Raw genomic sequence first — 12,599 nt, forward strand, 5'->3', positions numbered from 1 at the left:
ATAATCTACAGTAATGACAATTGCATATAATTAGGAAAGAGAATCAGAATCACTCTTGATTTGAGGAGAAGAGTGATTCTGAGAGATTATCGCTAACACCCCCCTCAAACTAGACGGGCCTGCTCGGATAAGTTTGCTAGCATGAAACAAATGACGAGGCTTGTGAAGCGGCTTGGTGAGGAGATCGGCAGGCTGATCCGGAGATGGGATGAAGCAAACACGGTGGCTACCTGTGGTCACTTTTTCCCGAACAAAATGATAATCAAGTTCGATGTGCTTTGTACGAGCATGGAACATAGGATTTGAAGCCATATAGGTAGCACTAAGATTGTCACAGTATAGCAGAATGGGATATTGAATGCGAGCTCCAAGTTCAAACAATAAGTAAGCTAACCATGTTGTCTCAGCGCTAGCATGAGCAAGAGAGCGGTATTCGGATTCTGCGCTTGATCGAGCTACAGTAGGTTGCTTCTTGGAGCACCAAGAGATGAGGTTGGAGCCAAGAAAAATGAGGTATCCAGAGGTGGAGCGACGAGTGTCTTGGCAGCCTGCCCAATCAGCATCAGAGTAGGCAGTAAGCTGAACTGGGTAACACTGAGGGCTGAATTGAAGACCGTGGGAGAGAGTGCCTTTGATGTAGCGTAGGATGCGCTTAACTGCAATGAGGTGAGGAGCATGGGGCTGACTCATGTATTGGGAGACAGAGTTGACGGCAAAGGCTATGTCAGGTCTGGTGATGGTGAGATATTGCAAGGAACCCACCATTTCACGAAATTGGGTAGGATTAGTGAGGAGATCACCATCATGAGCAGTTAGAAGAGCCTTGGCAGACATAGGTGTGCATGCTGGTTTGCAAAACAACAAATCATGTTTTTGCAGGATATCATGTGCGTATTTTAACTGAGTGATGTGAAGACTTCCAGATTGAGGCGTCACCTGTAATCCCAGGAAGTAATGAAGTGGACCAAGATCTTTGATATCAAATGAGTGACTCAAAGTGTCAATAAAGCGATGTAAAAGCTGAGGATTACTGCCGGTGAGAATTATGTCATCAACATATAGCAAGAAGAAAATCGTGTGCACACCATTGTGAAAGATGAAAAGAGATGAGTCAGCCTTACTATGTCGGAATCCAACTGACAGAAGAAAGTTACTCATCCGTTGAAACCAGGTCCTGGGTGCTTGTTTGAGCCCATAAAGTGCTTTGGTGAGTTTACAGACATGAGAGGGCCGTGTTTGATCAACAAAGCCAGGAGGTTGGGTCATATATACATCTTCGGTCAAGTATCCATGGAGGAAGGCATTGGTGACATCCAATTGGCGTAGAGGCCAGCCACGGGAGACGGCAAGAGACAAGACAGTGCGGATGGTTGCAGGTTTGATCACTAGACTGTAAGTTTCAGCATAGTCGATCCCGTGTTGTTGATGGAAGCCCTTAGCTACAAGGCGCGCTTTGTAGCACTCCACAGAACCATCCGGTTTTCGCTTGATGCGAAACACCCATTTACATCCAACAACATGCTGATCAGGAGAGGGTGGGACAAGATTCCAAGTTTGGTTCTTTAGGAGAGCATTGATTTCGGTTGCCATTGCAGCACGCCATTGTTCATGTTTGGATGCCTGAGAATAACAACTAGGTTCCATGGAATTAATGGTGGAAAGGAGAGCACGGGGTAATGGATACCTGACAGTGCCGTCTGTTCGAGTTACTGGCTTTGTAATTCCATCTCTAAGCCTGGTTCGCATAGAGTGAGTGGGAGGAGCTGGGTTGGACGGTAGCACCGAACTAGATGGCTGGGCAGGGTTGGAAACAGAGGACGCCGGTTGTGAAATTGGGGGTGGCAGCAGATGCAGTTGGTATGGAAGGAGGCCCGGTGGCCGGCGATGAGGACTGGTTGCCGGCGGATGATGATTGGTTTCTGGTAGTAGGTGGATTGGAGGGACCGAGAACGGGCTGTGTGAGGGAGACTGGGGAGGTGGGCTGGCGATGTCGGCGGCTGTATGTGATGATCGGAGTCGAGGATTGCCGAGCCGGTGAACCAGAATTTGGTGGATGGAGAGCGGAAGACTGTGGAGGGGAGTTGGGTTGAGGCGGAGAGGGATGCACCGAGTTCGGTTGGGAATCATGTTGCGCATCAGAAGAGGAGAGGTGAGTTGGGCTTGGGCCTGATGGAAAGGAGACTGGGCTCAGCAGGTTGGCCTGCGGAGGAGTAATGAGTTGGGTAAACTCAACTGATTCTGGAGTAGTGTGTGATTGTACCTGCACATCTTTAAACGGAAAATAATTTTCGTTAAACAAGACATGACGGGACACATAGACTCGACCTGATTTGGGCTCTAGACAACGATACCCTTTATGACTTGGACTGTAACCGATAAAGACACACTCGACACTACGACTTGACAATTTATTAGAGATGTTGTGACCTAGATGAGGGAAGCAAGAACACCCAAAGACGCAGAGAGAGGAATATGAAGGAGAACTACCATAGAGACAGAAGTGAGGTGTATCCCAATCAATAGAGGGAGTGGGAAGAAGATTGATTAGGTAGACGGAAGTGAGAACGACGTCAACCCAAAGATTTTGAGGAGCACCTGAGGTAAGGAGGAGAGTGCGAGTCATGGTTGAAATGTGGCGATGTTTGCGCTCAGCAAGACCATTTTGTTGGGGAGTGTATGGACAGGAAAAACGTTGTTGGATGCCCATAGATGAACAAAACTGAGAAAAATCATGATTGACATATTCGGTGCCGTTGTCACTTTGGAGGTATTTAATGGAGCCGCTAAAAATGTTGCGGATCATGGCAACCAAATGTTGGAAATGTGTGAAGACCTCATTTTTGCGACGCATGGGGTACACCCATGTATAACGAGAATACTCATCTGTAAACAAAACATAATACTTGTATCCAGTTACAGATAATGTAGAGGACATCCAAACATCACTATGAATAATGGAAAATAAGGACGAAGCATGAATTTTATTAGAGGGGAAGGGTAATTTATGCGACTTGCTAAGTGCACAAATATTACAAAATGACTGAAAGGAAAGTTTGGAACCAACAGAAGACCCTAAACGAGACAAAACAGAAGACGAAGGATGACCCAAGCGATGGTGCCAAAGTGAGGAATGGACGGTAGCAAGGGCATGAGGAGCAGAGGACTCGGAAGAAAGGCTGATCGGATAAAGGCCATCTTTAGTAGGGCCCTGAAACAATAAGCGACCAGTACGTAAGCAATATATTTGATAAAAGTCGGGAGCAAATAAGAAGAAGACAAGATTATCTTTGGTGAAACGGGCAACGGAAAGGAAGTTCTTACGAATGGATGGAATATGAAACACATTACGTAAACAGAATTGAGAGGGACCGAGTGATAGAGGAAGAGTACCAGTATGGGAGATTGGCATAGAGCTACCATCACCCATATAAACATTGTGAGGACCGTCATAGGGTTGAGGATGATTTAAAGGCATCGCCGTCATATGATGAGTGGCGCCGGTGTCTGGATACCAATTTGGATCACCGGCAAAATGAGCACCGGCAAAGGGAGCAGCGGTGGAGGGACCGCAGAACCGATGAGGACAGTGTGACACGGCATGCTGATTTGTGTGGCAATTTGTGCACCATTGGGGTGCTGGGCCGAGAAGGCCATTGGCCCAAGGGGGGCGTGCGGCCCAGATGGGAGATTGAACAGGATATGGTGGCCCATGATACTGATATGGTGCATTCTGGGAGTTGGAGTCGTAAGAGGGACGAGCACCAGAGTGAGCACCACGCTTGCGGTTATTGTACCGACCTCCATAGTGAAAATTCCGGCTAGTATGGGTGGGGCGCGGCTGGGATTGGTGCTGGGACTCACGGCGGGAGTTGTTGCTTTGGTGGAATAGAGTGGTGGCTGGTGGATGTTCTGAGGATCTAGATTGCTGGGAATCAAAGGCAAGGATATGAGCCCGGAGTTCGGTGAAATCAGGAAGAGATGATTGTTGAGTCAAAGCGGTTCGGAGCATAAGGTAATCTGGTCCAAGGCCGTGAAGAGTTGCAAGCACCAAATCATCACCAGAGACCGGCTTGTCAATGGAGGCTAAGGAGTCAGCAATAGATTTGGCATGCCGGAGATACCCATCTATAGGTTGGGATCCTTTTTAGAGCTCAAGGAGTTGCAATTTGAGACTGGAGGCGCTAGCATTGGATTTCTGGGAAAAATGGCGAGCCAAGCAGTCCCAAACCTCTTTAGAGGTGTCATAACCAACAGTAAGATCAGAAACGTTGTCGGTCAACGAGGTAATCATGATATTGAAGATCTGTTGATCTTTGGTGAACCATTTGACATACTCGGGATTGGGAATGGTCTTGGCTGGAACAGTTTCAGTTGCAGTGGTCTCGGTGGTGAGGGAGGGCGCAGGGATGGAGCCGTCAACATAGCCCCAAAGGCCTGCACCATTGAGGTATGAACGAATTTGACGAGTCCATTTAAGATAATTGGTTTCAGATAATTTGATGAATTGGGATGTGTTTTGAGAAGAGTTTGTGGGGTTGGCAGCCATTGGAGAACGAGAGAAAAGGAGAGAAGAGAAAGGCTGGAAGAAGACACGGAAAAAAGGAAGGAAAAGGTAAGGACCTAGACCTAGGCTGATACCATGTAAAAGAATGAATTTCTGCTTAATTTTATTTTGTGTGACTGATACATATATAGAGTACGACTATTGGGATCTTTAAATTTGCTCACTTGACCTCACGTAATTGTGAATTATTAAATGACATATTTCTCCTCTTATAAAATGACTATTAAGGACAATAGTTATATAAAAAGAAGTATTACATTTATTCCCTGTAGACTTTCCAATTCAATAATGATAAATTGCATTCTTTATTATTTTCCTTATATATTTTCATTTCTAATTTTACTACATATTATTGAAGCATTCATATATTTAATAAGAGCTAAAACTATGATCAATATCGATCGTGTGTGACACAAAAATTTCTATTATCATATGTGTTAAACGTATATACGAGATCACAAAATTATTTACAAAGAAAAAAAGATCAATTATGAATAATTAAATAACTATTGAAATAATTTATTATGCGGTATCAAAATAAGAAAAAAAATTAATATACATAGAGAAAAATGGTTATTCTTGATCTTCGTTTAGGAGAGGTACAATAGAAAACAAAACGTTAATTCATGTTAGAACATTTTCTTGTTGTTAAAAATAAATTTTTGAAACCCTATACATTGAGCTTCTATTTTTATTTTTAAGAAATTTACGTTATTAAATTAAAGAATCAAATCGTAATTAAGAAATGTCGAATGCAAAAATTAATTATAATGAGTAAAATTTTTATTTTAGAGATAATGATTCATTATTAAAAATTTTATAGTGAGGTTATTTGAGGAACTTAGTGAGGTTTAGTGAGTAAATATACTATTTGAAAATTTGATAGGAGGTGTAAAAAGCATAGGAGGTCTAATGAGCAAATTTAGAGGTCTCAACCGCATTCATACATATATATAGCTACAACTGCTATACAACTATGGTAATAATCTACAGTAATGACAATTGCATATAATTAGGAAAGAGAATCAGAATCACTCTTGATTTGAGGAGAAGAGTGATTCTGAGAGATTGTCGCTAACAGAAAGTGTAAATAACAGGACTTCATCCAATAATCCAATGTTATAGGATACCACTTTACAAAATCATCAATCAGAATCCAACAATAACATAGTATCTTCAAATACTGGGTTCCTAACAGGTTTCCTACATAATGAAGAATACGGATTTGTTCGTACCAATAAACAAGTTTGGTAAATTTAGACCCCTACAGGCGATGCTTAAGGAGCTGATCAGTAAATATGTTCAAAAGGCAAATATGATGTACATAATTTAATGATATCAATATTCATTTCTTGCCTGCCAACTGTTTGACTAGTTCTTGAATAGATTGCTCCTGCCTTAAGCCTTGAACCCACCTCGCCTTGATTCGGACTTGCTCAATGCTTTGCTTCAGAGTCATAGCAAAGGAAGGATGCACCCGGCTTGCGAAAAATTCTTCAACCTCAGCAGCCTTTTCATTGCTACAAAACTTTCAATGGAAGGAGTTTGTCAGTAACACCAAATGGTATACTAAGCAGCAACAATGTTCTATGCTTTGTAAATTGGCATAGAAGCTCTTGGACCTTTCGACCTTAACTTGAGAATGTTTCATATTCTTAGGCTCAATTATCTAGCACTGTAAGGGCAGACGCAATTCTGCTTACCGGTGTTACAATGTCTCTCACGAAATGGGTGAGTAGCATTCCAGCACCATATTTGGTGAGGATCAGGTCCCAGTTCTCCTGCATTCATAACCAGACAATTTCATCTCACCAAAGTCCAGATTGTAGAAACTAGAAACCAAAAGTACAACTGTAAAAGTGGCTTCCTGATACTAATTTCTGATCATGTGGTATTGAATGATGTGATATTCATCTGAAACATATATTGAAGAAGCCATGTGTGTGCCCCATACCTTCATCCATTTCCATGCTGTTTCACGGCATTCTAAGCTTATACCACAGAGTCCAAATACAATGTCCTGATCTCGAACCTAGAAAAAAGAAAAAAGAAAAAAGATTGAAAGTAGCTGTTAAACTGGCAAAGAAACTGAAAGTAAACCCCAAGTCAGTGTACAGACAGACACCTCATCACATAAGAAAAAGTTCAAAACATTAACAACTGTATCTGGGTCTGGAGAAGATGCAAAATAACCTGTACAGGAAAAACATAATTCATAAATTTAAGTCACGTTAAACTAGACAAGAGACAGAGAGGAAATGGAAATGGAAATGCCAGAAAATGCATTGTAGGTCACTGTAACAAAAACTTACGTAGAATTCGTTCCTTCTCTTGCACTGTACCAGCTTCTCTGTAAACGTTTAACAGAGCCTCAAAGCCTTCCTTGTGAGAGCTGCTAGCATTCCTCATCACTGCAATGTAAGCTGCCTACAGGACAATATTTGGATCTTCTATCTATTATTAACCATTAAAATGCTGAAAAGGATAAAGATGATATACATACAAAGTTTTAATTAATTACCGCTCTTGTATCTGCAGTTAGAAGCGGAGTATTTCTATCATTCAATAATATCTGAAAGCGGTCTAATGCTTCATTCTGAGTTTTATCATGGCCAAAAGTGACCAAGGCCTGCAAGACTTCTGCTCTCAAAAGTGTACTGAAGTGACTCTCTCCAGGTACCGGTTCCCAGCCTAATGCTCTGTGCGGATACAGTCGTACATGATGTGTAAATATGGTAGTATAAAATGTTTCTGGCACAATCCTCATTCAGTTTAAACAAAGAATGCAGAGCCATAATAAAATGGGGGTGTACTGCTTACTCTGCTGGAAACATGAGGAGATTGATGAAAAACTGCTTCAACTCATTCATTGAATCAGGGATGGCCTCGCTTGCCACTTTAACGATGTTATAGCATACCTAGAGCACAGATGAAATAAGAGTTGTACTACCATAAGAAGTTGGCGCAGTGTAACCAATAATTAATCTCCCAGAGAAAACTTATACTTACGTCTATAAGTTTTGATAAGACAATATAATCAACTTCTTTTCTGTATACATCCATTAAGCAAAGCAAAGATGATAGAGACTGTTCACAAGCTTCGCAAAGGGCATGTGAATCATCCAGAATGCCTGCAATGATAGGTGGAGTTATACTTTTACATCATCCTTATTGATTTATCATATATAGTAAATATACAGTCAATAATTTAAGAAGAGAACCAACACACAAGAACACAGAATGTTTAACATATTATATTCTTTGAAATTGGCCAATTTCATATTATTGAGAAGAAATCAATGTTCAGTGATTATCTGAATGAATGCAGAATACATAAAATAACACAATCATCACTAGTTGAAATTAATAAGAGGTACATACCAAATTTGTCTGTTGCTTCCAAGTTATTATGCTCAATAGCCTTCCTAAGTCGAGCTGCTAGCTTATCTTCATACTTTACTCTATAGAAACCACTCTGCTCAACATTGACCTTGACCCACAGTTGTTCATCGCATATCTCTTTATTCTTTAACTTGGTATGGAAGGAGCTAACAAGATCTGACACGTCCACTTCACTGGACTTTGTTTCCAAAAGGAATTTCTTGCGTCTCTCGTATGAACCCAATGAAATAGTTATTGGAACAATCCACTCACCATCACCAAGCAAACCTGCTGATAGAAACTGTGCCTGCCAAACCAAAACTCTTTTAGACTTTCACAAACAAATGAAGAATAAGATTGTTTTATGAAAGTTTTCGATAATACCTGCTCAAATTCCAAAATATGATCCTTTGCTTTGACAGAGATCACAGGATATCCTTGCTTCTTAGTCCAATCATCCATCATTTCACTGATTTTGACACCAGATTCCTCTGAAATAACACTCCATAGATCTTCTGTCTTAGCATTCTTTCCAGAGAATCTTTTCATATAGGAACTTAACGATTTCTGGTTTGATAACGAGGTGACATGGTTAGATAAGCAAAAAAATGCCAATAGTTTTTCATTCATTACAAACATCAATAGTGCAAACAAGAATGACTTCATAACAGGCTGGGTGATCAGAAGAGCATTTCCAGATAATCTCCACTGCGAAAGCATGACATTATTGGTGCTGCAAAGCTTTCTGCTATGTAAGGACGTTAATTTTGTACCTGGAATATGTCATCACCAAGATAAGCCTGCAGCATTCGTATGACAGCAGATCCCTTTTCATAGCTGATGGCATCAAATATTTCAAGAACTGAACGTGCATGGTTTACCTCCACCTGACATTAAATGATGTCTCAAAATTCTCTTTTTACAGGATCCTAAATGTTTAGAGTGGTAAACGGTGTGATCATTTACGAATATATATATAAATTAATGTTTTCCTTGCAGCATATGCACAGATAGACATATTTATCGATCTTTGATGGAGTCCAGAACATCTTTTGCATATATTAAGATTAGTACTTGATAGCTACCTGTATTGGATGTGATTGTTCCAGGGCATCCATAACTAAGCCACCAGTAGTCTGTTGTAGAAATTGAGACCAAACTTTCCACTCAGGAAACAAAATATCAGTGGCCATATAGCTTATCTGGCAAAATACAATCAAGCACGCATAGAAAAATCAGACAATTTCCTGAAGAAAAAGAAAAAAAACTAACACCAGAACATTCAAAGGTACAGAGCTGAATGTCTGAAAAGTACCCATGTTGCAAATCCTTCATTAAGCCATAAATCAGTCCACCATTCCATGGTTACCAGATTGCCAAACCACTGATGTGCTACTTCATGTGATACAACAATCGCCATCTGAAAACACTAGAATAGGATTAGAGAGCATACTACAAAAGAGAAACTTGACACAATGGAATGTTGTGATTCATTGAGAAGAGCGATGGCAAAAGAGAAACAAAGCTGAAATCTTGAGTCAGATGTTAAACTCACTCTCTGCTTCCTTGCTGCTGTGGTGTGCAAAGGATCAAAAAGGAGTTCACTTTCACGGTATGTGATCAAACCATAATTCTCCATGGCCCCACCAGAAAATTCAGGAACCGCAACCATATCAAGTTTGGGAAGGGAGTAAGGGGTTGAGAAGTATCTAAATGATATAACTAGGTTAGAAAGAGTTTAACTGAGCAATGAACAGTGAAAGAGATCTTATCTATCAAGTATCTAGATGAATACAGAATTGAACAGCAACATTAGAGAGGGAAGGAAATTACTTGGAGAACAGATCAAGGGTCTTAACGGCAAGATTTAAAGCAAACTCCCCCTTATCACTCTTCCCAACAGGGCAATATGCACGAACCTTTACCCCTGCAAATGAAGTTTCAATAGTTTATAAAGAAATGAATTAAACAATTGAACAAATTCTCCATTGCTAAATGCATACCATCAGATGTTGTATCTTCAATATAATCAAACAGGCCAGCAACAACAGCCACCAAATAAGTTGACATGATTGGAGATTCCTCAAAATAAACAGTCTTAACATCTCCATCAAACTTTTCATTTGTACTTGGCATATTGGACAAAGCTGTCAGCTCTGATGGTACATCTAATGCTATCTTGAAGGTGGCCTGTTAAGAATTCAATTGAAGCAGAGAAGAAAACCCAGATTTAGAAGAATTACCAAAGTGCTTTACATTACTATGACTGTTTGAAAATATGTGGTACAAGAAATTAACATATAATGTTTTCAGGGTTTCTATCAGATGATAATAGAGTTTCAACTTTCAAATTATGAAAATTTTCAAACTTAAGTACCTTGAGAGCAGGTTCATCCCAACATGGAAAGCATCGCCTCGCATCCACAGCTTCAAATTGAGTAACAGCCATATTCTTTTTCTCTCCTCCATCCAAATAAGCACTGTGAAAATTGTTGAATACTTTCATTAGAAACCTACTGCGTCAGCAAAGATGCTACAGGGAAAGATGCTAACCTGCATTTCATTCTTCCCTAAAAGCCTACTAATTAAGTACTTAATAAATTTCTGAAATATACCAATTCAATGCTGGGAACTAAAACAAGTTCTCTTACCATTTATATAACCCCGTCAAGTGCGCATTAAGGACTGCAGAAAACTCAACCCCCACGACTCCCTCACTAATACCAAGTGCTTTATCAAAGACCAAAACAAGAAATTCATCGTCTCCATCCAAAACAACATCGCAGGGGTGGTACTTCTGCAAATAAAGAATGAAAATTTTTCTCAGTGAAAAACCAAATAAACCAAATATGATAAGAAAATCATTGATTCAGAATAGTTACTTGGCCGTGAGAGTTGGTGAACCAAACTTGATGAACATCAAGTTCAAGAGCGTTCAAGACAAGAAATTTGGTCTCTTCAACGATGCTAAGGTTGATCTGCACGGTGCCGGAGAAGGTGCAGGCAGAGAGATCAAGTTTGAGATGAAGATCATAGTGTTTTGGGATTGCGAAACTCGGTAGCCTTGCTTGTCCTTTGAACTGCTCTATGCTTTGCTTCTGTTCCATTTCTGTGTATAGCTTAGTGCACTGAAGCTATTCAAGTGAGCCAGATATATATTCTCTGGAAGTTAAACTTCAACAAATGATTCTTTGCAGACCCAAAAAACAAGGTTAGCTGATGTTTCAGTTTTGTGTCTTTGCGTAGAATGTCTAAGATGTCTGCGTAGGCTCTCTTAGGATGACAACGACCCTTATCTTATCTTTGCTTCTGTCATTTTGTCAACTCATAGTCATAAATGTGGAAGCAATCAATCATCATGGATCCCCCTATTTTTATAACATAGATTGGTTTAATATGATGGGTGCCATCATTTTAGACAATTGAAAACTGAGAGAATAAGTACCTCGGTAGGCTCCAGGCGGAGCCAGGATTAAGAGTTACAGGGGTCTAAATATAAAAGTTATTTTTTGTCATCATAAATATCATATTGAAATGTAAAATAACAAATTATTAACATAAAGTAATATTTTTTGAGTTTTTACAGATCAAAATTCAATGTCTGAATATCAATCAAGCACCAAAGTTAAGATTAAATGAATTTATTTGTTTCAATATCAAATTAAAAAAAAAAAAGTATCCAAAATATCATATCAAAAGAAAAAGAATCTCCCAAATGTTATCTAAGGGGGGTTCAAATATAGTATAATTGTAATTGTTAAGGTAATTTAGTTAGCTAACGAAAGATTTATGCAAAAGCTGGCAGGGGTCTAAACCCTCCCAGACCCAAACACAATTCTGCCACTGGTAGGCTCAGTGCTCAGATCCATGAGGCAAGCATTATGCAGAAAGCATAAAAGAGAAAGAACCAAGTAATGAGGGTGTGAAAGTACCATGATGATTAACATATTGCTAATTAGAAACGTGAACTCTCAATTGTCATACTCCTGCTTGAACAAGTAAACTTTTCAAGAGTTGCAAGTAAAAGCTCGGTAGGATGTTCATCTAATCCGAATACACAAAATGAGTTTGAAAACAGTGGAACCTTTTTCTGCTTGCCATGAAATACCAAACAAAGCAATTAAGCAACAAGCAATTAGTGCAAGTGGGTGACGGAGAGGGAGTGGGAGTGGGAGGAGAGGAGGAAGTGGGAGGAGAGGAGGGAGTGGGAGTGGAAGTGGAAGAGGGAGTTGAAGAGGGAGTTGATGAAGATGGTGATGGTGATGGTGATGGTGATGGTGAAGGTGAAGGTGATGGTGACGGTGATGGTGACGACGATGACGATGACGATGCAGAATTATTCAAAACATTGAGGCGTTTGGAAAAGAACTATGTTTTTGAGTTACAATGGTCGACATTGGAGGATCATAGAGAATTAGTTGGTTTGGAACTTGGGTTTTCAAGGGATTAGTTAATTGTTCATTGGTTTAGTTTTGGCTATAGAAAATTTCATAGAAGTCACTTTCTTAACATTTTTTTTTACATAAGTCCACCTTAATATTTTTATCCATATAAGTCCACTTTATGACCAAAATTCATCAGTTTACTTTTATATTATGCCTAAACTACCCTCTTCTTCGTATTAACCCAAATCCATCTACTCTCTCTCTCTCTC

At 39.9% G+C, this 12,599-nt stretch overlaps 2 protein-coding genes across 2 annotated transcripts; both read right to left on the bottom strand.

Annotated features, from left to right (window-relative positions):
* Nucleotides 1–4,144: 4,144 nt before the first annotated feature.
* Nucleotides 4,145–4,546, bottom strand: LOC101304314. The gene has a single exon (XM_004305685.1). It carries the CDS (start codon nucleotides 4,544–4,546, stop codon nucleotides 4,145–4,147), a length of 402 nt encoding a protein of 133 aa, XP_004305733.1.
* A 989-nt stretch (nucleotides 4,547–5,535) lies between these two features.
* On the bottom strand, nucleotides 5,536–11,052 carry LOC101304606 (puromycin-sensitive aminopeptidase-like). The gene is made up of 19 exons (XM_004305686.1): nucleotides 10,828–11,052; nucleotides 10,597–10,742; nucleotides 10,323–10,425; nucleotides 9,949–10,135; nucleotides 9,779–9,872; nucleotides 9,501–9,654; nucleotides 9,261–9,374; nucleotides 9,031–9,147; nucleotides 8,719–8,832; nucleotides 8,330–8,512; nucleotides 7,946–8,252; nucleotides 7,574–7,695; nucleotides 7,385–7,482; nucleotides 7,086–7,263; nucleotides 6,877–6,991; nucleotides 6,690–6,757; nucleotides 6,519–6,596; nucleotides 6,268–6,345; nucleotides 5,536–6,092 (listed from the first exon to the last, which is right to left on the bottom strand). Exons 1-19 carry the CDS (start codon nucleotides 11,050–11,052, stop codon nucleotides 5,910–5,912), a joined length of 2,664 nt encoding a protein of 887 aa, XP_004305734.1. The 3' UTR covers nucleotides 5,536–5,909.
* Between the last annotated feature and the right edge of the window lie 1,547 nt (nucleotides 11,053–12,599).

The sequence above is a fragment of the Fragaria vesca genome, linkage group LG6 (assembly GCF_000184155.1).
Source record: "Fragaria vesca subsp. vesca linkage group LG6, FraVesHawaii_1.0, whole genome shotgun sequence".
Lineage (NCBI taxonomy): Eukaryota > Viridiplantae > Streptophyta > Magnoliopsida > Rosales > Rosaceae > Fragaria > Fragaria vesca.

Coding starts and splice junctions, on each gene's coding strand:
- LOC101304314 (XM_004305685.1), bottom strand. CDS start 4,546: ATGGCTGCCAACCCCACAAACTCTTCTCAAAACACATCCCAATTCATC.
- LOC101304606 (XM_004305686.1), bottom strand. CDS start 11,052: ATGGAACAGAAGCAAAGCATAGAGCAGTTCAAAGGACAAGCAAGGCTA. Junction 8,833..9,030: donor AACAATCACATCCAATACAG/GTAGCTATCAAG, acceptor ATTTAATGTCAG/GTGGAGGTAAACCATGCACG. Junction 8,513..8,718: donor TTGGTGATGACATATTCCAG/GTACAAAATTAA, acceptor TTATCAAACCAG/AAATCGTTAAGTTCCTATAT.